The following is a 25,348-nucleotide window of genomic DNA, read 5'->3' as shown; positions in this document are numbered from 1 at the left end:
TGGATTGTTTACCCTTCACACTCCTGGATTGTTTACCCTTGACACTCCTGGATTGTTTACCCTTGACACTCCTGGATTGTTTACCCTTCACACTCCTGGATTGTTTACCCTTGACACTCCTGGATTGTTTACCCTTAACACTCCTGGATTGTTTACCCTTGACACTCCTGGATTGTTTACCCTTAACACTCCTGGATTGTTTACCCTTGACACTTCTGGATTTACCCTTGACATTCGTGGATTGTTTACCTTGACACTCCTGGATTGTTTACACTTGACACTGTAGCGATCATCAGTGTGTGTGGGCACCGAACTCACCTGCAACAAAGGGAAAAAAATACTATTTAAACACAAGAAAGACAAAGCCATGAAAACATTTAGAAGACAAGGCTAAATGCTTATGAAGACAATATAAGGGATAATATCACCAAGACAGTCTTCAAGAAAACAGTATAAGGGATAATATCACTAAGACGACAGTACAAGGGATAATATCACCAAGACAATCTTTAAGAAGACAGTACAAGGGATAATATCACCAAGACAATCTTTAAGAAGACAGTACAAGGGATAATATCACCAAGACAATCTTTAAGAAGACAGTACAAGGGATAATATCACCAAGACAATCTTTAAGAAGACAGTACAAGGGATAATATCACCAAGACAATCTTTAAGAAGACAATATATGGGATACTATCATCAAGACAATCTTTAAGAAGACAGCATAAGGGATAATTTCACTAATAACTGCAGCATTTCCTAACACAAAACAAGTTGCAAACACAACAAGACTTGCAACAGTTAACATTTACAAATACACAACAACTTATGACCCATAACAAATTAAAACACGCAATAACTTAACTCAGTAACACAATAACTTAAAAATAAACGTTAACAGGTTGCCGGTAAACAATCAGAACTTAGAGAAACATACAATAAAACATAAAGCTTACAAACAAACAAGACATAACATTAACTTACAAACACACTAACATACACACATACAAACAAAACGCTAGCATACAAACACACAAGAAGACAACAACACTAACTTATATAAACACAATACACATCAAAAGCACACACACGCACGCAAACAAACACACACACACACACACACACACAAGACAATGCAGGAAATACAACACACCTCTGTGTATTGGACATTTATCTTTCCTAGAGCTTTACCTGGACCTGAAAAATGTGACATTGTCCAACTTGGTGTAAAAGATGGGAGGGTCGCTCCCATGGTGGGAAAGATGGGGTAGTCGCTCCCATGGTGGGAAAGATGGGGTAGTCGCTCCCATGGTGGGAAAGATGGGGTAGTCGCTCCCATGGTGGGAAAGATGGGATAGTCGCTCCCATGGTGGGAAAGATGGGGTAGTCGCTCCCATGGTGGGAAAGATGGGGTAGTCGCTCCCATGGTGGGAAAGATGGGGTAGTCGCTCCCATGGTGGGAAAGATGGGGTAGTCGCTCCCATGGTGGGAAAGATGGGGTAGTCGCTCCCATGGTGGGAAAGATGGGGTAGTCGCTCCCATGGTGGGAAAGATGGGGGAGTCGCTCCCATGGTGGGAAAAATGGGGGAGTCGCTCCCATGAAAGTGGGGTAGTCGCTCCCATGGTGGGAAAGATGGGGTAGTCGCTCCCATGGTGGGAAAGATGGGGTAGTCGCTCCCATGGTGGGAAAGATGGGGTAGTCGCTCCCATGGTGGGAAAGATGGGGTAGTCGTAAAGCTTTGTTTTAACAATTATTACACGCTTAAAATACGCACTTAAACTGGAGATAAGAGATACCAGAAAAATGGGGTAGTCGTAAAGCTTTGTTTTAACAATTATTACACGCTTAAAATACGCACTTAAACTGGAGATAAGAGATACCAGACCAGCTCGCCGATGGTCTGCAGACCTCACTTGTGGTCTGTGTCACCCTTTTCTGGTCTGTAGACCTCACTTGTGGTCTGTGTCACGCGTCTCTGGTCTACAGACCTCACTTGTGATCTGTGTCACCCATCTCTGGTCTGTAGACCTCACTTGTGGTCTGTGTCACGCGTCTCTGGTCTGCAGACCTCACTTGTGATCTGTGTCATCCATCTCTGGTCTACAGACCTCACTTGTGGTCTGTGTCACCCGTCTCTGGTCTACAGACCTCACTTGTGGTCTGTGTGACCCATCTCTGGTCTACAGACCTCACTTGTGGTCTGTCACTCGTCTCTGGTCTACAGACCTCACTTGTAGTCTGTGTCACCCGTCTCTGGTCTACAGACCTCACTTGTAGTCTGTGTCACCCGTCTCTGGTCTACAGACCTCACTTGTGGTCTGTGTCACCCGTCTCTGGTCTACAGACCTCACTTGTGGTCTGTGTCACCCGTCTCTGGTCTACAGACCTCACTTGTGGTCTGTGTCACCCGTCTCTGGTCTACAGACCTCACTTGTGGTCTGTGTCACCCATCTCTGGTCTGTAGACCTCACTTGTGGTCTGTGTCACGCGTCTCTGGTCTACAGACCTCACTTGTGATCTGTGTCACCCATCTCTGGTCTACAGACCTCACTTGTGGTCTGTGTCATCCATCTCTGGTCTACAGACCTCACTTGTGGTCTGTGTCACCCATCTCTGGTCTACAGACCTCACTTGTGGTCTGTGTCACCCGTCTCTGGTCTGCAGACCTCACTTGTGGTCTGTGTCACCCGTCTCTGGTCTACAGACCTCACTTGTAGTCTGTCACCCGTCTCTGGTCTACAGACCTCACTTGTGGTCTGTGTCACCCGTCTCTGGTCTACAGACCTCACTTGTGGTCTGTGTCACCCGTATCTGGTCTACAGACCTCACTTGTGGTCTGTGTCACCCGTCTCTGGTCTACAGACCTCACTTGTGGTCTGTATCACCCGTCTCTGGTCTACAGACCTCACTTGTGGTCTGTGTCATCCATCTCTGGTCTACAGACCTCACTTGTGGTCTGTGTGACCCATCTCTGGTCTACAGACCTCACTTGTGGTCTGTGTCACCCGTCTCTGGTCTGCAGACCTCACTTGTGGTCTGTGTCACCCGTCTCTGGTCTACAGACCTCACTTGTGGTCTGTGTCACCCGTCTCTGGTCTACAGACCTCACGTGTGGTCTGTGTCACCCGTCTCTGGTCTACAGACCTCACTTGTGGTCTGTGTCACCCGTCTCTGGTCTACAGACCTCACTTGTGGTCTGTGTCACCCGTCTCTGGTCTACAGACCTCACTTGTGGTCTGTGTCACCCGTCTCTGGTCTACAGACCTCACTTACGGTCTGTGTCACCCGTCTCTGGTCTACAGACCTCACTTGTGGTCTGTGTCACCCGTCTCTGGTCTACGGACCTCACTTGTGGTCTGTGTCACCCGTCTCTGGTCTACAGACCTCACTTGTGGTCTGTGTCACCCGTCTCTGGTCTACAGACCTCACTTACGGTCTGTGTCACCCGTCTCTGGTCTACAGACCTCACTTGTGGTCTGTGTCACCCGTCTCTGGTCTACAGACCTCACTTGTGGTCTGTGTCACCCGTCTCTGGTCTACAGACCTCACTTACGGTCTGTGTCACCCGTCTCTGGTCTACAGACCTCACTTGTGGTCTGTGTCACCCGTCTCTGGTCTACAGACCTCACTTGTGGTCTGTGTCACCCGTCTCTGGTCTACAGACCTCACTGCTGACTAGCCAATCAACAAAGAGAAAGTAGCGTATCAGCAGATGATATAAATTTGCTAAGGAATTATATGTAGTGTTCAATATACAGTGTTCAGTATGTAGTGTTCAATATACAGTGTTCAATATACAGTGTTCAGTATGTAGTGTTCAATATACAGTGTTCAATATACAGTGTTCAGTATGTAGTGTTCAATATACAGTGTTCAGTATGTAGTGTTCAATATACAGTGTTCAATATACAGTGTTCAATATACAGTGTTCAATATACAGTGTTCAATATACAGTGTTCAATATACAGTGTTCAATATACAGTGTTCAATATACAGTGTTCAATATGCAGTGTTCAATATACAGTGTTCAATATACAGTGTTCAATATAGTGTTCAATATACAGTGTTCAATATAGTGTTCAATATACAGTGTTCAATATACAGTGTTCAATATGCAGTGTTCAATATGCAGTGTTCAATATGCAGTGTTCAATATACAGTGTTCAATATGCAGTTTCAATATACAGTGTTCAATATGCAGTGTTCAATATACAGTGTTCAATATGCAGTGTTCAATATGCAGTGTTCAATATACAGTGTTCAATATACAGTGTTCAATATACAGTGTTCAATATGCAGTGTTCAATATACAGTGTTCAATATACAGTGTTCAATATGCAGTGTTCAATATACAGTGTTCAATATGCAGTGTTCAATATGCAGTGTTCAATATACAGTGTTCAATATACAGTGTTCAATATGCAGTGTTCAATATGCAGTGTTCAATATGCAGTGTTCAATATACAGTGTTCAATAGAGTGTTCAATATACAGTGTTCAATATACAGTGTTCAATATACAGTGTTCAATATACAGTGTTCAATATACAGTGTTCAATATGCAGTGTTCAATATACAGTGTTCAATATACAGTGTTCAATAGAGTGTTCAATATACAGTGTTCAATATACAGTGTTCAGTATGCGGGTGACCATGGCTGACACACTCGCAACACTGAGTTGCTAGTGTTGACCTCAATTGCACATGCAATACAGGTAAACAACGTAAACTACTGAATTAGCATACGATTACCAAACTCTGATGCAGAACAAGCTTTTATTGAAACGACGTTTCGCTCTACACACATTTTTAGATTTTGCCAACGAAGTGGCTAGTTTATTGTGCACACCATATCCACCCTGTGGAGGGTAGCGCAAGAGCATATGGATACACAATAGGCCTAGGAACTAGGCCCCATAATGGCCAACTGGAATACATCTGCATTTATATCTACAATTGTATTATTTGCTGTAAGCCAGTTTTGGATATTTTCTTAATATATCTGATATATTTCCATTAATAAATTACCTTGATATATTACAGGTTATTTTACTGTTTGTCTCTACTTATTAAGTGGACAATGAAACCCATAGTATTAAGGAGAGCCACCATGAGGCCGACCAAATATTCTGCGTTTAGTCTGATCTGTGCGTCTGCCAAACTGCCAGAAATATTTGTAACTAAGCCTGGCTTAGTTACAAGTAATATAGACAGTACATTGCTGTAACACTCAAAATTACTTTTAATCAGCAAAACCTTTCCTTTAATTTTTTTGCCAAATTTATTACTCCCACGTGAGTTTGTTTACTTGTTTAGTGTCGTAGCTTGTTTTACTTAGCTAGTGAAAATACTGCCATGAAATACGGACCCCAGTGGAATAAGACTTTTTTGGGTTATACTTGAGAGTATATAGGTTCTCTCTCTCTCTCAGACCATAAACCATTTATACAAACAAAGGACATACTACCTCAGAACAGCATTGAGTGCCAGAACTCTCACAACATGCAGAGAACGACCTCCCATCAACTATGGAAGCCTGAACCTCCGAAGGCATACAGAGAGCGACCTCCCAACAGTGCTGGTAGCAAGCCTCATTAGCGGGAGTGCCAAGTTGAACCTTGGCAAATCCGGAGATTAGATCGAAATACGAGACCCAAGGTGTTGAGTTACGAGATCCTAGGTATTGAGTTACGAGATCCTATGAGTTGAGTTACGATATCCTACGTGTTGAGTTACGATATCCTACGTGTATGCAATAATTTCGCAAAAATCATTCTGAACCTAACGAAAAAAAAATATATTTCATTGTGTTTGTTTATTAAATTATTGTAAACTTATCTAAAATATATTTAGTTGGATTAGGCTAAATTAAATTACGCTTGTTATGATAAGGTTAGGAAAGTTTTCTAATTTTTTTTTGGTACAAAATTCTTAATTTTTATAATAACATAAATAAAAAAATATGTCTTTAAAAGTATAAGAGAAAACTTTAGAAAGGACTTAATTTTAAATGAGTTCTTTCTAATTGACCAATTTTACCTATTCACCATATATATATATATATATATATATATATATATATATATATATATATATATATATATATATATATATATATATATATATATATATATATATATATATGTTTGCCCAAAGAGTCTGGTAGGATAGATAAACCATGGCTGTCTGCCCTTCGCATCTGGCACTGTGAAGCCAGGGACACTAAGAGTCTCCTGCTTCCCTACCTCATTCTTGGCAAGAACGTTCCACCGAACAAATCTGCTGGGAACTCTTCCTCATTTCTGCAACACTGCAAGTTCCTGATGATGTGATTATTACAACACGAAAGGGCTAGAGCTATCATTTAACTCCCCCTGTGGTTATTTTGTGCACATACACATACACACACAAACACACACACAAACACACACACAAACACACACACAAACACACACACACACACACACACACACACACACACACACACACACACACACACACACACACACACACACACATATATATATATATATATATATATATATATATATATATATATATATATATATATAATATGTTGTGAAAGATCCTTCAATCTCCATACCATTGTTGCAGTACACTGGCGAAGGTATAATTACTTGTGCCATATTTATCCCCAGTGGCTGGAGTGACGAGAATGTCCTGACACAGACGAGGCAGCTGCTCCCTCTTGTATTGTCTTGGCTCCTCACCACGCTGACGACACCATTCTTAACCTGCCAACCCACACGTTTTTTAACCTACGTTAACAGTGTTTTATTTCTTGTGGCGTAATTCATTGCAAGTTTAAGAAAGTCGTGGCTCCGTGTCTTGGCTGAGGCTTTTTTATTTTATCTTCAGTGGAAGCCCTGCAGCTGTAAATTTCGTCTCGCCCGTGAGTAAGACGTCGTTGTAAAGGGCCGGACCTTTGAGGAGACTTCCGGCCTCCTCAGACATCACCTGTATGATCAAAGTCAAACTGTAATGATGATTGCATGATTACGTATCAAGTTATCAACGGTCAGGCAAACCGGTTGGCAGGTCGATCACCGGAGACCTGGCAGCAGACACATGTAATGTGCCACAGAAAACACACGGAACGTGGTAAGGAATGAAAGAAGAAAACAGATGAAAAGTGGGAATTGAAACAAGGAATGGGGGAATGGAATGGAATGTGTAAATAAAGAAGGAATGTCTAAATTAAAACAGAAAGACTGTGGAAATGAAAATAACAGCCAGGTTGTAAAAACGTGCTAGTGTAATCTGATGAAAAGTAAGCAAGCGTAATTTTGGCCAGGAAAATGGCAGTGGAATATTTCGTACATTATCAGTAACATAAAAGGTTTTTACTACTGTGGCTGATACCCGCTTTCACAGCCTGGTAGTCTCTCCGTCACAGCCGAACCGAGACAGTCTCTACTTGTCGGAGGTTGGAAACTCCAGCCTCCTGCGTAACACTAACACTTCAGTACTACTGTGACCGCCCCACAACATCGCGTATACCGTGAGGAAAACACCACGTCTCATTCTGTGCACAGCTTTACCAGGTCATGATAAAGCTATACACAAAGATAAACATTATCCCAGTGAAAGCTTGTTCTGCAACCTGTCTCTTTTCCTCACAGAATGATAAAGCCATTCTCTTCAAACAGAAGAAGCCTTGCAGGTGAAAACTACAGTGAGGGACAGAGGGGCAAGCGGAAACACTGGACTGATTAAGATATAAACTTGCTGGTGAAACAACAGTGCCTTGAAGTGCACACGAGAGCATTAAACAAGAGGAAAGATAAACTGGAATAAAAGAAGCTTAATGTAATGTCTTGTCATTAGTGTGCATGTGGCTGGAAGAAACACTGTGAACAAGGTCCTCAATTATAATGCATAATTTACTCTTTTTAATCTTACTTAATGTGGGGAAACATGTTCTCCAGAGAGACGTGCGCCCTTTAGGTCGACGCTGTGTAAACAACGTCGCTCTTGACATAGAGAAAGTGAAAGTTACGAAACACGGGAGACTGGGAGCACAGAGGGAAGCAGGGGAGACGGGGAGGACAGAGAATATCTCGAGAGAGACGGCGAAACAAGAAGGATTGTTGAAGTGAAGTGATTGACAGATATATATATATATATATATATATATATATATATATATATATATATATATATATATATATATATATATATATATATATATATAGTGTAGAGGAGAGAGAGAGATTTTGGGAAATGTTGAGTGAATGCGTGGGGAGTTTTGAATCAAGAGTGAGAGTAATGGTGGTTGGGGATTTCAATGCTAAAGTGGGTAAAAATGTTATGGAGGGAGTAGTAGGTAAATTTGGGGTGCCAGGGGTAAATGTAAATGGGGAGCCTTTAATTGAGCTATGTGTAGAAGGAAATTTGGTAATAAGTAATACATATTTTATGAAAAAGAGGATAAATAAATATACAAGGTATGATGTAGCACGTAATGAAAGTAGTTTGTTAGATTATGTATTGGTGGATAAAAGGTTGATGGGTAGGCTCCAGGATGTACATGTTTATAGAGGGGCAACTGATATATCAGATCATTATTTAGTTGTAGCTACAGTTAGAGTAAGAGGTAGATGGGAAAAGAGGAAGGTGGCAACAACAAGTAAGAGGGAGGTGAAAGTGTATAAACTAAGGGAGGAGGAAGTTCGCGGGAGATATAAGCGACTGTTGGCAGAAAGGTGGGCTAGTGCAAAGATGAGTAGTGGGGGGGTTGAAGAGGGTTGGAATAGTTTTAAAAATGCAGTATTAGAATGTGGGGCAAAAGTTTGTGGTTATAGGAGGGAGGGGGCAGGAGGAAAGAGGAGTGATTGGTGGAATGATGAAGTAAAGGGTGTGATAAAAGAGAAAAAGGTAGCTTATGAGAGGTTTTTACAAAGCAGAAGTGTTATAAGAAGAGCAGAGTATATGGAGAGTAAAAGAAAGGTGAAGAGAGTGGTGAGAGAGTGCAAAAGGAGAGCAGATGATAGAGTGGGAGAGGCACTGTCAAGAAATTTTAATGAAAATAAGAAAAAATTTTGAAGTTAAACAAGTTAAGAAAGCCTAGGGAAAGTATGGATTTGTCAGTTAAAAACAGAGTAGGGGAGTTAGTAGATGGGGAAAGGGAGGTATTAGGTAGATGGCGAGAATATTTTGAGGAACTTTTAAATGTCTACGATGAAAGGGAGGCGGTAATTTCATGCACTGGCCAGGGAGGTATACCATCTTTTAGGAGTGAAGAAGAGCAGAATGTAAGTGTGGTGGAGGTACGTGAGGCATTACGTAGAATGAAAGGGAGTAAAGCAGCTGGAACTGATGGGATCATGACAGAAATGTTAAAAGCAGGGGGAATATAGTGTTGGAGTGGTTGGTACTTTTGTTTAATAAATGAATGAAAGAGGGGAAGGTACCTAGGGATTGGCGGAGAGCATGTATAATCCCTTTATATAAAGGGAAAGGGGACAAAAGAGATTGTAAAAATTATAGAGGAATAAGTTTACTGAGTATACCAGGAAAAGTATACGGTAGGGTTATAATTGAAAGAATTAGAGGTAAAACAGAATGTAGGATTGCGGATGAGCAAGGAGGCTTCAGAGTGGGTAGGGGATGTGTAGATCAAGTGTTTACATTGAAGCATATATGTGAACAGTATTTAGATAAAGGTAGGGAAGTTTTTATTGCATTTATGGATTTAGAAAAGGCATATGATAGAGTGGATAGAGGAGCAATGTGGCAGATGTTGCAAGAATATGGAATAGGTGGTAAGTTACTATGTGCTGTTAAGAGTTTTTATGAGGATAGTGAGGTTCAGGTTAGGGTGTGTAGAAGAGAGGGAGAATACTTCCCGGTAAAAGTAGGTCTTAGACAGGGATGTGTAATGTCACCAGGGTTGTTTAATATATTTATAGATGGGGTTGTAAAAGAAGTAAATGCTAGGGTGTTCGGGAGAGGGGTGGGATTAAATTATGGGGAATCAAATTCAAAATGGGAATTGACACAGTTACTTTTTGCTGATGATACTGTGCTTATGGGAGATTCTAAAGAAAAATTGCAAAGGTTAGTGGATGAGTTTGGGAATGTGTGTAAAGGTAGAAAGTTGAAAGTGAACATAGAAAATAGTAAGGTGATGAGGGTATCAAATGATTTAGATAAAGAAAAATTGGATATCAAATTGGGGAGGAGGAGTATGGAAGAAGTGAATGTTTTCAGATACTTGGGAGTTGGCGTGTCGGCGGATGGATTTATGAAGGATGAGGTTAATCATAAAATTGATGAGGGAAAAAAGGTGAGCGGTGCGTTGAGGTATATGTTTAGTCAAAAAACGCTATCTATGGAGGCAAAGAAGGGAATGTATGAAAGTATAGTGGTACCAACACTCTTATATGGATGTGAAGCTTGGGTGGTAAATGCAGCAGCGAGGAGACGGTTGGAGGCAATGGAGATGTCCTGTCTAAGGGCAATGTGTGGTGTAAATATTATGCAGAAAATTCGGAGTGTGGAAATTAGGAGAAGGTGTGGAGTTAATAAAAGCATTAGTCAGAGGGCAGAAGAGGGGTTGTTGAGGTGGTTTGGTCATTTAGAGAGAATGGATCAAAGTAGAATGACATGGAAAGCATATAAATCTATAGGGGAAGGAATGAGGGGTAGGGGTCGTCCTCGAAAGGGTTGGAGAGAGGGGGTAAAGGAGGTTTTGTGGGCGAGGGGCTTGGACTTCCAGCAAGCGTGCGTGAGCGTGTTAGATAGGAGTGAATGGAGACGAATGATACTTGGGACCTGACGATCTGTTGGTGTGTGAGCAGGGTAATATTTAGTGAAGGGATTCAGGGAAACCGGTTATTTTCATACAGTCGGACTTGAGTCCTGGAAATGGCAAGTACAATGCCTGCACTTTAAAGGAGGGGTTTGGGATATTAGCAGTTTGGAGGGATATGCTGTGTATCTTTATACGTATATGCTTCTAAACTGTTGTATTCTGAGCACCTCTGCAAAAACAGTGATAATGTGTGAGTGAGGTGAAAGTGTTGAATGATGAAAGTATTTTCTTTTTGGGGATTTTCTTTCTTTTTTGGGTCACCCTGCCTCGGTGGGAGACGGCCGACTTGTATATATATATATATATATATATATATATATATATATATATATATATATATATATATATATATATATATATATATATATATATATATATATATATAATGTCGTGCCGAATATGTAAAACTGGTCAATTAGCAAGAACTCATTTAAAATTAAGTCCTTTCTAAAATTTTCTTTTATACGTTTAAAGATATATTTTTTCATTATTGTTAATGTAAAAATTTTTAATTTTGCAGCAAAAGAATCTTAGAAAACTTACCTAACCTTATTATAACAAGCTCAATTTATTTTAGCCTAACCCAACTAAATCTATTTTAGATTTGTTTACAATAATTTAATACTAAACAACCACAGTGAAATATATTTTTTTCGTTAGGTTCAGAATGATTTTAGCTAAATTATTGCATACACAAATTTTCACTTGACTTATATGACAAGATGAGCGTTGCTATTTAAGCCAAGATCAGAAGTTCTGCCTATTCGGCACGACATGTGTATATATATATATATATATATATATATATATATATATATATATATATATATATATATATATATATATAGAGAGAGAGAGAGAGAGAGAGAGAGAGAGAGACAGAGAAATTTTGCAAATTAATTTCTAAAGAGCCACTGACTGACTGCTCCTTTAACAAGTTATGTTGCGCTCTTAACTAATAATAAGTTTATATTGAATTTAAGAAGTTTGCAAGATATACCTGTCATCTAACATGTTTATTTTACAAAGGGTAAAGACCAACAATCCTGCCAGGTATATTGTTTACGGAATAAAATACTGAGAAGTTGGTGAATAAGACGCATGCGCAACACTTGGGTATCTTGCCGAAACGTCTCGCCTATTAGCCAGGCTTCTTCAGTCTAATATAGAAGTGATTTTATACCCGCAGAAGTTGAGAGGATAAGTTTGATGTGTTCGCTCCCTCAGCCTTGACATGAGTGTTCAGTTTCTCGTGCATGAGACACTGAACACTCCTGTCAAGGAGCTGGAAATGAGGTGTAGCAGCTGGATCCCTTAGTTTCATGTTCATTTGTATACCAAACGCTTCTGATTGTAGTGTTGTTGGGGTTCGTGAGGAGATACTGGAGTAAGAAATACACACGTACGATGTCTGGAGGCGTATAATTATGAGAGTCTTGTAGGAGGGAGAAACTTGGGAGGGGTTTTGCTTCACATATTTGGGTGAACCTCAGATGCTTGCTGTCTTGTCTATGCCTAGCCTAGTCGTGGCCTGGTGGCTAAAGCTCCCTCTTCACACACGGAGGGCCCGGGTTCGATTCCCGGCGGGTGGGAACATTTCGATGCGTTTCCTTACACCTGTTGTCTTGTTCACCTAGCAGCAAATAGGTACCTGGGTGTTAGTCGACTGGTGTGGATCGCATCCTGGAGGTCAAGATTGAGGACTACAATGGAAATAAGTTAGACAGTCCTCGATGACGCACTGACTTTCTTGGGTTATTCTGGGTGGCTAACCCTCCGGGGTTAAAAATCCGAAGAAAATCTTATCTTACTGCGAAAGACAGAGCGGGGCCTCTGGCCTACGGCTCACGTGTGAGGAACTCGTGACGTCATAGCTAGCCAGGGAGCCTATAAAGTAACTGGGTTTATCTAAGTATACTACACAAGTACACAGTAACACTACTGACAGTAGAGTCAAGATAGTTAACACAAATTAGTATATTTTTTTAAGTCATGATTTAGATATAGCTAGTGTACTCTGTCCGCAACTTTGAAAGTGATGAATAAGATAATTGTGCTACATTTGGGTAGCTTTATTATGGAAACGTTTCGCCAGCCAATGGCTTCATCAGTCCAATACAGAGAAGAACAGTGGAAGATGAAAAGGAGCTTGAGGTGATCAGTCCCTCAGCCTGAGGTCGAAGTGTTCAGTCCATCAGTGTTGATAAAAGTACAATATATAAGCCGAGAAGGAGCTTTTATACTGCAGACAGGAGAGAGAGAGAGAGAGAGAGAGAGAGAGAGAGAGAGAGAGAGAGAGAGAGAGAGAGAGAGAGAGAGAACGAGAAAGAGGGGTAGAGGGAGGGGAGGACAGTCATTGTGACAGGGCCGTGACCACAGTGATCCATTTCGCCGACCTAATTAGCCTGGAAATGAAGTCTGCGGTCCCAGAGAGAGTCATCAGGAATGGGGAGGAAATAGCGGGGAGAGGGGTGGGGGAATTGTGATTGACACAGGAGGGGAAGGGGACACTGTAATTGAAAAGGGGGTATTGTGATTGACATGGGCATTGTGATTGACGTGCCTCATTTTTTTGAATTATCAGCGGAAATGACCCGTGTTATTGGTCCTGCCTGACCCATCCTGGCCATGGGTGTGTGTCTGTGGGTCCTTCCTGGCCTTGGGTGTATGACTGTGAGGTCTTTGACCATGGGTATATGGCTGTGAGTCCTGGCTGACCTATCCTGACCTGACCTACCAGAGGTAGACAACAATCTACTTTCTGTATCTGCTGTAATTCAGCGATCAATGAATTTTAACTTTGTTAAATATTGTTACTGTTACTTTTATTACTATTATTATTATTATTATTACTGTTATTGTTATTTTTGCTGTTAATGTTGTTATTCCTATTGCTGTTCTGGAGAATGGGAAGTGACTGAAGGAAGAACATCTCCAGCCCCTCGGATCAAGAGCTCTTCACCAGCTCTTCACTCTTGCAAGGTGAGAGAAATGTAATCTAGAGATTTCTTGAAGTTAATGCGATTCTCGACAGAGGGATAATATTGTCATACATATATCAGAGGAAGTACCTTTGAAGGGCTTCATGTTTACCTATTCCGGCAGCCCGGCCCTGGGCCAGACTCGTCTGGCGCTTGCCTGACTGATGGGTCCATGAGCGACAGTGATGTTGGCTTTGCTGTGACTGTCGAGGAGGAGGAGGACTCTTGTTGTGTGAGGTTACTAAGAAGGTCCTCTGTGTTAGCTGTTGAGTTTCATGCAATCATCGCTCCTACTTTCCTGATAGCTGGCTTGGTGCTTGCTTCACTGTGTACTCAGAGTCCCAATGTGCCCTCTGTTCTGGCCTAGTTATGCTTTTGTTCACCCTGGGACCCAGAAGATTCAGGAGCGGTTAGCGCATTTTCCCTCACAGCACAAACATGTGGCGCTATGTTAAGTATCCTGAAAAATGAACGAGCAGATACCGTGACAAAAGCTTCTCAGCCTTAGTCATAGGTTTCACAATTACCTGAGGTGCCTGTAGGGATCTCGGGGAACTTTCAGGATTTTTTGACTTCATATAATAGCATTTATGAGTTGAGTGCTTATGCTCGTTGCTTTTGTTAGATAATTTCATCATTGTTTGTAATACGAGTTGTGGATATGTTTACTGCTATGAGCAGTGAGTGTCCTACGAGGTCAATGCTCCGTAAATACAGAGCTACTGTTACTTCCCTCTATGTAAACAAGAAGGGGTACTTTTAAGCTGTATGCATAGTGTTTTAGAACGATGAATAGAGATTCTAGTCCTGGTAAAATTAGGACTGTGTTATTACTCCTGGTGGTGGTGAGAGTTATACCAGGCTTATTCTCTCTTGCTCATGTTCCACGCCTACTGCCACTAAAATTTTTCACCCTCTGCAACACACTGACATCACATACAGTACACTGACATAGCACAACACACTGACATCACACTGAACACACTGACATCACATTCAACACACTGACATCACATACAACAGATATCATACAACACACTGACATCACATGCAACAGCCATCGTACAACACACTTGACATCACATACAACACACTGACATCACATTCAACACTCTGACATCACATACAGCACAGTACCCGCATAAACAGCATAGTACTATCATAAACAACACAGTACTATCATAAACAACACAGTACTATCATAAACAACACAGTACTATCATACAGTACTATTATAAACAACAGAGTACTATCATACAATACTATCATAAACAACACAGTACTGTCATAAACAACACAGTACTATCATACAGTACTATCATAAACAACACAGTACTGTCATAAACAACACAGTACTATCATAAACAACACAGTACTATCATAAACAACACAGTACTATCATACAGTACTGTCATAAACAACACAGTACTATCACAAACAACACAGTACTATCATACAGTACTATCATAAACAACACAGTACTATCATACAGTACTATCATAAACAACACAGTACTGTCATAAACAACACAGTACTATCATAAACAACACAGTACTATCATAAACAACACAGTACTATCATAACACAGTACTGTCATAAACAACACAGTACTATCATACAGTACTATCATAAACAACACAGTACTATCATAAACAACACAGTACTATCATACAGTACTATCATAAACAACACAGTACTATCATACGTTACTATCATAACACAGTACTATCATAAACAACACAGTACTGTCATAAACAACACAGTACTATCATAAACAACACAGTACTGTCATAAACAACACAGTACTATCATAAACAACACAGTACTATCATACAGTACTATCATAAACAACACAGTACTGTCATAAACAACACAGTACTATCATAAACAACACAGTACTATCATACAGTACTATCATAAACAACACAGTACTGTCATAAACAACACAGTACTATCATACAGTACTATCATAAACAACACAGTACTGTCATAAACAACACAGTACTATCATAAACAACACAGTACTGTCATAAACAACACAGTACTGTCATAAACAACACAGTACTATCATAAACAACACAGTACTGTCATAAACAACACAGTACTGTGTTGTTTATGATAGTACTGTATGATAGTACTGTGTTGTTTGTGATAGCACTGTATGATAGTACTGTGTTGTTTATGATAGTACTGTATGATAGTACTGTGTTGTTTATGATAGTACTGTATGATAGTACTGTGTTGTTTATGATAGTACTGTGTTGTTTATGACAGTACTGTGTTGTTTATGATAGTACTGTATGATAGTACTATCATACAGTACTATCATAAACAACACAGTACTATCATACAGTACTATCATACAGTACTATCATAAACAACACAGTACTGTCATAAACAACACAGTACTATCATAAACAACACAGTACTATCATACAGTACTATCATAAACAACACAGTACTGTCATAAACAACACAGTACTATCATAAACAACACAGTACTGTGTTGTTTATGACAGTACTGTGTTGTTTGTGATAGTACTGTATGATAGTACTGTGTTGTTTATGACAGTACTATCATAAACAACACAGTACTGTCATAAACAACACAGTACTGTCATACAGTACTGTCATAAACAACACAGTACTGTTTCGCCTGCGTAGGCGAAACGTTTTGGTATAAAGAAAGTACAGAAAGTAGAGATGTGAAGACGATGTAATCAGTCCATCACCCCTGACGTAGATGTGAGGTTGTCAGTCCCTCAGCCTGGAGAAGAGTTCTGTTCCAGACTATGGAACAGAACTCTGAAGCAAGGTGTTAGTGAGCACTTTCAAGAACCTGCTCCCAGAACCACTCTCAACTGCCTCTAAATAACAAAAGTAAGTTTATTTTGGTACAGGTACACATAAATACGGTTACACAAATTATACATAGTAACGTGTGTAAATTACCCACCAAGATAACCCAAAAAGGTCCTTTGATATACCTTTGATATACCATTGAAGAATTTCGAGAGTATATCTGCTCTCTGAGCCCGGCCATGGGCCAGGCTCGTCTGGTGCTCGCCTGGTCAACCAGGCTGTTGCTGCTGGAGGCCCGCTGCCTCACATATCCATCATTGCCTGGTTGATGGATATTTTCATTGAGATGTACCTGCCATACTTGAGACGCACCTCTGACCTGTTCCGCAGCTCGACCTGAAGCCAGACTTCCTGATGTGAATATTTTATTAAATAACGCGATTGTTAGAGCTCTAGCGTGGATTGATTTTATTGAACAATCGTCTTAAGAGGACAACTAAGGTGTTTCCATGGTACAATAAGGCAAGAATCATGTCATGAGCGCTGGAGACGTGCAGGATCTGCTTAACATACTGTAATTTATTTATATCACCTTTAGTAACTTATAAGGTGACTTACATAACTTATTTGTCTCAATCCTTCAATAAAAAAGTGCGTGTATCTTGTTTGGGAAGGTTGGGTATTGCTACACACACACACACACACACACACACACACTGAGCACAAATCGGTAAGTCCATACACAAACACGAGAAGATCTTCAAATTACTTGAGTGGACTGGACACATCAAAAGCAATGGCACCAAACAATGTATCACCATGGATTCTATATGAAAGAGCGAGAAAACGAGGCAGCTACCAATAAAAATGGAAAACAGTCAATGTTATTTCCGTTTTCAAGGGGACAGAGGAAGGATGAACTACAAACCTGTATTTGTGACGAGCATATTATCTCAGCTGATGGAGAAGGTAACCAACACAAGAGAAGAACATCTATAAACCAGACGATAAATACAACACTATCACGATAGTTTTAAAAGGAAAATAACAACAGATTTATAAAAGGAAAATTACAACAGATTTATGAAAGGAAAATAACAGATTTATGAAAGGAAAATAACAGATTTATGAAAGGAAAATAACAGATTTATGAAAGGAAAATAACAGATTTATAAAAGGAAAATAACAGATTTATAAAAGGAAAATAAAATAACAGATTTATAAAAGGAAAATAACCGATTTATGAAAGGAAAATAACAGATTTATAAAAGGAAAATAACAGATTTAGAAAAGGAAAATAACAGATTTAGAAAAGGAAAATAACAAATTTATAAAAGGAAAATTACAACAGATTTATGAAAGGAAAATCCTCTCTTAAAATCGTACTGAAGGAAGTCATTTAGCACGAAGTTCGGAAGTTTGATCCTCCTTTGCTAAACCCATGTGGCTCATTGATTAATATAATATTTTAAAGGTGGGGGTAGACCGGTAAGCCAGCGGAAGGCCTCTGTCAGATGACCAAAAGCTCCAGCGGAGGGTCATATGACGAAGCCCCGCGTTAGGAAACACTTGCCCAGTTTCCTGACAAATCTCAGCTAACCTAACCTAACCTAACTACTTTGCAGTGAATGAACCACATGGGTTTAGCACTACATATAAAGCAGAAAATGCTGATCCTACTGAAGCTCTCCGGAAAAATTAACAGATATTATTAACATCCTTAGGTACACGGATACCTATTATCCAGCCTCGGGATACCTGTTATCCAGCCCTGGATTGTTTTCTTACACAGGATAATACGTTCCTGCAATTTTCCCCTGAATGTGACATAGATGCTAACCTAACCTAACTTAATCTAACCTAACCTAAGGTGGATGAGAGAGGTGAGTAGATGGCAGATCCTGACTCGTAAGAAGTCATACACTACTGTATAAAACTGCTGGATAAAGATTAAGACACATGTGCAATAGTTAGGTATGTTTATTGATGAAACGTTTCGCCTACACAGTAGGCTTCTTCTGTCAAATACAAAGGGATCAATAGTAATGAGATAATGATGTAATAAGTCTATCAACCTTGGAGAATAAGTGCTTCAAATACTTTTCCTCCAAGGACTGATTACATCATCTTCATTTCATTACTACTCCTGCCTCTATATTTGACTGAAGAAGCCTACTGTGTAGGCGAAATGTTTCAACAATAAAGCTACCCAACTGTTGCACATGTTTCTTAATCTTCAACTTGTCGGTATTTTATACAGTTTTCAACAACTGGGTGAGCCAAAAGTCTCCACATACAGGAGCCGCTATGGACACATGGAGTGGTCTGCGAGGTCCCCAGACTTCAACCACCTTGATTTTTACTTATGAGGGGACACTTAGAGGCTATGCTCTACCATGGCCTTCAAGTACCATCTGAAGGAACGCATTTGTGATGTGAGGAACGCATTTGTGATGTGAGGAACGCATTTGTGATGTGAGGAACGCATTTGTGATGTGAGGAACGCATTTATGATGTGTATGAGTGCATAACACGACCTATGTATGGAGACCTTTGTACTCACCTTGTATAGCCTGACCCACAAACTAGAAGAAAAAAAGAGTTAAGCAGGAAAGCTGCAACTATTGCTTGAGGAATATCTAATGGTAAGAAAACGGTGTGAGGTTAGGTTAGGTTAGGTGAGGTAAGGTTTGACAGGAAATAGGACGTGTTTCCTGACACGAGTCTTAGTCATATGATGACCCGCAGCTGGAGCTTTTGGTCATCTGACCGAGGCCTTCCGCTGGCTTACCGGTCAATCCCTTTAAAAAATATAGTTATGATTATAACCAATAGATTTGTTTTAGGTACGGTGTGAGGGTCCACAAGTGTCGCTGCTGAGACCGGTACTATAAGTCAATAGACCATTTTTTTTTTTTTTTTTTTATTCGCCGGTATTCTCCCGGCCCGGGTCTTTTCCAAGTAGTGGGGTACACAATACTCACAAGTTGATTAATTATACACATGTGCCACACCTGGATATCTTTATTTTCTAGACGTTTCGCCAACCAGTATATGATCGTTCATATTCCCGCCTGTGCTTCAGATTCATCAAGTCTATGGTACTGAACACCTGACTTTAAGTCCAGGGACTGCTTACCTCAATTTTAACAGTTCTGTACTGAACTGATAAAGCCACTGGTTGGCGAAACGTCTACAAAATATATACCCAGATATTACACATGTCTAACTCATCAAAATGTTCGTCATATGAGGGTTTTTTTTTTTTTTGGCAAATAACGTATAACTGATATGGATAAAAAAAATTGAAAAACAACAACACTACTTGAGGGTCTTGTCCCAAATGCAAAATAAACCCCAGTGAAAAGCAGCGGTGCAGTGGATGCAATAAGAGAACATTGTATCAACATCCGTGGTCCCAGACTATTCAACATCTTACCATAAGATATCAGAAATACTGCTGGGACATATGTAAAAATAAAGAGGAAACTGGACAAGTATCTTCACCAGGTACCAGATCAACCAGGCTGTGATGGATATGTAGGCCAGCGGGCCACAAGCAGAAACAGCCGAGTTGACCAAGCAAGCAACAGGGCTCCGGGAGTATAAAAATCCACGAATATCATCAAGGGTATATCAAAAGTGTAGTGGTGGTGGTGTTAGGATGGTGGTGGCGGTAGGATGGTGGTACTGGTAGGATGGTGGTACTGGTGAGACCGTGAGCAGCAGAGATGGTGGTGGTTGTGAGGAACTTCAATAATGTGGTAGTGGCATCATCATTTCTGATGGAGGCAACAGAGGCTGATGCTGGTAGTTCATAGTTGAGATGCAGTTAACAGAGATGAGAGCGGGCGACCTCTTTTTTCTGAATTGTGGTGTTGTTTGAAAGATAATGGTAGCGGTGCATCTGTGGTGGACGCTCCGTGGTGGACGCTCCGTGGTGGAGGTTCCGTGGTAGAGGTTTCGTGGTGAAGGTTCCATGGTGGAGGCTTCATGGTGGAGGCTTCATGGTGGAGGCTCCGTGGTGGAGGCTCCGTGGCGGGGGCTCCATGGCGGAGGTTTCGTGGTGGAGGCTCCGTGGTGGAGGCTCCGTAGTGGAAGCTCCGTGGTAGAGGCTCCATGAGTCTGAAGTAGCTACTTTTTCATACAAATCAGCATTTTTGGGGTTCCATTTGACTTATAAATAAGAGTAAGTAGGTACCCACATGCTGTCCAGGAATAAACATGGCCGACAACGACAGGTAAACAGAGGGAGGGGGTAACAGGTTGTTGATTTTGGAAATATATCTCAGTACCACAACTTAGTTATTGTGGCAACAACTTTGACAGTCTAACCAGGGAATGTAGAAAGTTACTTTAATACTCTGAGAGAGAAATATAGGCATAATATTGGTGGAATTTATATGTAGCTTGACTAAATATGAATTGGAATCAGGCTCTTGGGAGGATTTAGAGATTCCTCTGCCTCTAACAGCCTACTGGGTGTCTAATAATAAGGAATAATGTGCAAGTTAACAAATGGAGATATTAAGGATATTTATTGCATATGTTGGTCTTCTCTTGTCGTCTTCATTAATTTTTAACAAAATTTTGGATGTAGTTAATGATTTTGATGTTTATTATTAGGCATTATCCATGTTTATTATTAGGCATTATCCATGTTATCCATATTATTAGGCATTAACCATGTTTATTATTATCCATGTTTATTATTAGGCATGTTTATTATTAGGCATTATTATTATTATCCCTGTTTATTATTATCCATGTTTATTATTAGGCATGTTTATTATTAGGCATTATCCATGTTATCCATATTATTAGGCATTATCCCTGTTTATTATTATCCATGTTTATTATTAGGCATGTTTATTATTAGGCATTATCCATGTTATCCATATTATTAGGCATTATCCATGTTTATTATTATCCATGTTTATTATTAGGCATTATCCATGAAAATATCTAAATGCCTAAATACATATGTAGAAAGATCGATGAATGTAAAGGATGTGGAAATATACTTTATGGTTATATGGTCACCGGGAGAGGGTTGTAGACGTCATGAGTCGTGGGGAGTGAACTGTAGATGTCATGGTGCGTGAGTAACGAATTGTAGATGTCATGGGTCCTTAAGAGGTGTAGAAGTGTAGTGAACAGGGTTCTGATGGTCTATGTACCTTGGAGAACTGTGTGGGTTTTGTAAATTGATGTTTTATACATATATATTAAGTTCCTAATGTATGGTGTTTTGTATTGTACTTCTTAGTGTACTTATTACATCCCTACCTTTATTAGAGGTATTTTTAACCGTCTACCGAGTCTCTTCCTTCCGTTATGGAGTGATTTCTGAGTGCACATTTGGGACCAATCCTTATAAATTTTCCAGGTTTAAAACTTTATGTATCTTTCTCGCTTACATTTAGAGAGAGTTTAATCGTTTCCAGTAATTTAGATGCTTGACTGAGCTTATATGTTCAGTGAAGGTTCTTTGTACATTCTCCAGCTCTGCAATTTCGCCTGCCTTTAAAAGGACTGTTAGTATATAGCAATATTCCAGCATAAAGAGAGAACAAGTGTCTTAGAAAAGTATAATCAATGGCTCAGCATCTCCTATTTTAAAGGCTCTAGTTATCCAGCCTATTATTTTTCCTTGCGGCAATGATAACATCGTTGTGATCCGTGAAAGTGATATTCTCTGATATCACTCCTAACGTCACTCACATTAATCTTCTGCTTAATTGAATGATTCGAGTTTGTTGTGTACTACGTTCCAGGTATTATTTCCTCAACTTTTTTCCCACTGTAGAGTGAAACTGGACGTCGTTGACCATCATATAGTTGTCAATGACCCAGTGAAAAACTTAGTTTATATCAGCTTGGAGGGTTGTTGTGTTCTAGATGGCTGCCATTTTCATAAAAAATCTAGTATCGTCTACAAAGTATGGTACAGTCCTATGATTTATGTCTTTGTCGGATACGAGAATGAGAAAGAGAATCTGAGCAAGTACTGTGCCTTGAGGAACAGAACTGTTCACTGTGGCAGCTTCTAATTCAAAGGTTTTAAAACCTCTTTTCCTTTGTAAGGAAAATGCACCTTTTACTGCAGATGCTTTGCAGGATGTAAGGGGCGGTATGTTTTCTGTTGTTCCGGCTCTTTTCCCTCCGGGTGATGATCTAAGTTCAGAGCCATCTGTGTTTCAGAGTACGTACCTTTGCTCTCAACCTAGGAACTTAAGATTTCTATTTTTGTCTCTTAGTTACTGTCCTGGTAACCAACATAAGTGAGGAAATTTACTACAATTGTTTTCCCGGCAGTGTGTCTGGTCCTGTGTAATCCTCTTTGGTTTTGTTATTTTGTTAATTTATAATTCTCGTGTGTTGTCAACACTGACTATTCTTAGGGGCTTAATGTAATTTTAACTCTGCATCACTCTGTCCTTCTCGCCATCAGCAATGCGTTTCTCATGACCCTCTGTTTTCTTTCCTCATTGTGGTTGGACAAGGCTGAGGCTGTGCTAGGAACATCAGCACTCAAGACACGGACATACACCTGGAAGTTGCGGATTCTTCTGGAGTGGTTCATGTGCTTGGAAATTCATCTATTAGGCACCGCAGGAGATAGAAAGCAGCCTATTCTGAGGAAGTTAATATTTTAAGAGACGGCGTCTACCTTCCATATTGCCACCTCAGCTCCTGGTAGAACTGGTCTGGCTGCCCCTCTGGAAATCCCTCTGCCAGACTTGGGAAAAATCTCTGGGAAACCTCAGAGCAGAGAGTTCTACCCTCCGTCACCAATCAACCGGAGAACACGCTCATATTAACCACTACCAGTATTCTATGTGTGATGTGTTCCTTTTTAAGGAAGTTATTACTTACATGTGTATTTGTAAGTGTGAAGATCCAGATGCAAAATTTACTTAGTATTTATAAGATCATTTCCTCTTTTGTCTTTAAGATTTTTTAATTCACTTTATATTATTCTATATAGTAATATATATATATATATATATATATATATATATATATATATATATATATATATATATATATATATATATATATATATATAAGATCACAGTAAAAAGGTGATTTCAGAATATGCAAAACAACCACTGTGAAAGAATAGAGAAATTCCAAGTGCTTTCGTGACTACTCACATACACACACACACACACACACACACACACACATATATATATATATATATATATATATATATATATATATATATATATATATATATATATATATATATATTTATATATATATATATATATATATGTATATAAATATTTATATTTTATATTATTTTATTATTTTATTATCACACTGGCCGATTCCCACCAAGGCAGGGTGGCCCGAAAAAGAAAAACTTTCACCATCATTCACTCCATCACTGTCTTGCCAGAAGGGTGCTTTACACTACAGTTTTTAAACTGCAACATTAACACCCCTCCTTCAGAGTGCAGACACTTTACTTCACATCTCCAGGACTCAAGTCCGGCCTGCCGGTTTCCCTGAACCCCTTCATAAATGTTACTTTGCTCACACTCCAACAGCACGTCAAGTATTAAAAACCATTTGTCTCCATTCACTCCTATCAAACACGCTCACGCATGCCTGCTGGAAGTCCAAGCCCCTCGCACACAAAACATCCTTTACCCCCTCCCTCCAACCTTTCCTAGGCCGACCCCTACCCCGCCTTCCTTCCACTACAGACTGATACACTCTTGAAGTTATTCTGTTTCGCTCCATTCTCTCCACATGTCCGAACCACCTCAACAACCCTTCCTCAGCCCTCTGGACAACAGTTTTTGTAATCCCGCACCTCCTCCTAACTTCCAAACTGCGAATTCTCTGCATTATATTCACACCACACATTGCTCTCAGACATGACATCTCCACTGCCTCCAGCCTTCTCCTCGCTGCAACATTCATCACCCATGCTTCACACCCATATAAGAGCGTTGGTAAAACTATACTCTCATACATTCCCCTCTTTGCCTCCAAGGACAAAGTTCTTTGTCTCCACAGACTCCTAAGTGCACCACTCACCCTTTTCCCCTCATCAATTCTATGATTCACCTCATCTTTCATAGACCCATCCGCTGACACGTCCACTCCCAAATATCTGAATACATTCACCTCCTCCATACTCTCTCCCTCCAATCTGATATCCAATCTTTCATCACCTAATCTTTGTGTTATCCTCATAACCTTACTCTTTCCTGTACTCACTTTCAATTTTCTTCTTTTGCACACCCTACCAAATTCATCCACCAATCTCTGCAACTTCTCTTCAGAATCTCCCAAGAGCACAGTGTCATCAGCAAAGAGCAACTGTGACAACTCCCACTTTATGTGTGATTCTTTATCTTTTAACTCCACGCCTCTTGCCAAGACCCTCGCATTTACTTCTCTTACAACCCCATCTATAAATATATTAAACAACCACGGTGACATCACACATCCTTGTCTAAGGCCTACTTTTACTGGGAAATAATTTCCCTCTTTCCTACATACTCTAACTTGAGCCTCACTATCCTCGTAAAAACTCTTCACTGCTTTCAGTAACCTACCTCCTACACCATACACCTGCAACATCTGCCACATTGCCCCCCTATCCACCCTGTCATACGCCTTTTCCAAATCCATAAATGCCACAAAGACCTCTTTAGCCTTATCTAAATACTGTTCACTTATATGTTTCACTGTAAACACCT

The 25,348-nt window shown here is 40.0% G+C and overlaps 1 protein-coding gene across 3 annotated transcripts in view; it reads right to left on the bottom strand.

Annotated features, from left to right (window-relative positions):
* Nucleotides 1–217: 217 nt before the first annotated feature.
* LOC138850970 (fat-like cadherin-related tumor suppressor homolog) overlaps nt 218–25,348 on the bottom strand; it is a 336,277-nt gene continuing 311,146 nt past the window's right edge. For all 3 annotated transcript variants that reach the window (XM_070085708.1, XM_070085710.1, XM_070085709.1), the window contains one exon: nt 218–318. In XM_070085708.1, the coding sequence (XP_069941809.1) occupies nt 293–318 (26 nt within the window). In that variant the 3' untranslated portion in view covers nt 218–292. The remainder of the gene's footprint in view (nt 319–25,348) is intronic.

The sequence above is a fragment of the Cherax quadricarinatus genome, chromosome 17 (genome assembly GCF_038502225.1).
Source record: "Cherax quadricarinatus isolate ZL_2023a chromosome 17, ASM3850222v1, whole genome shotgun sequence".
NCBI lineage: Eukaryota > Metazoa > Arthropoda > Malacostraca > Decapoda > Parastacidae > Cherax > Cherax quadricarinatus.
The sequence above is the reverse complement of the archived record's forward strand: the minus strand, read 5'-3'. Positions and strand labels throughout refer to the sequence as shown.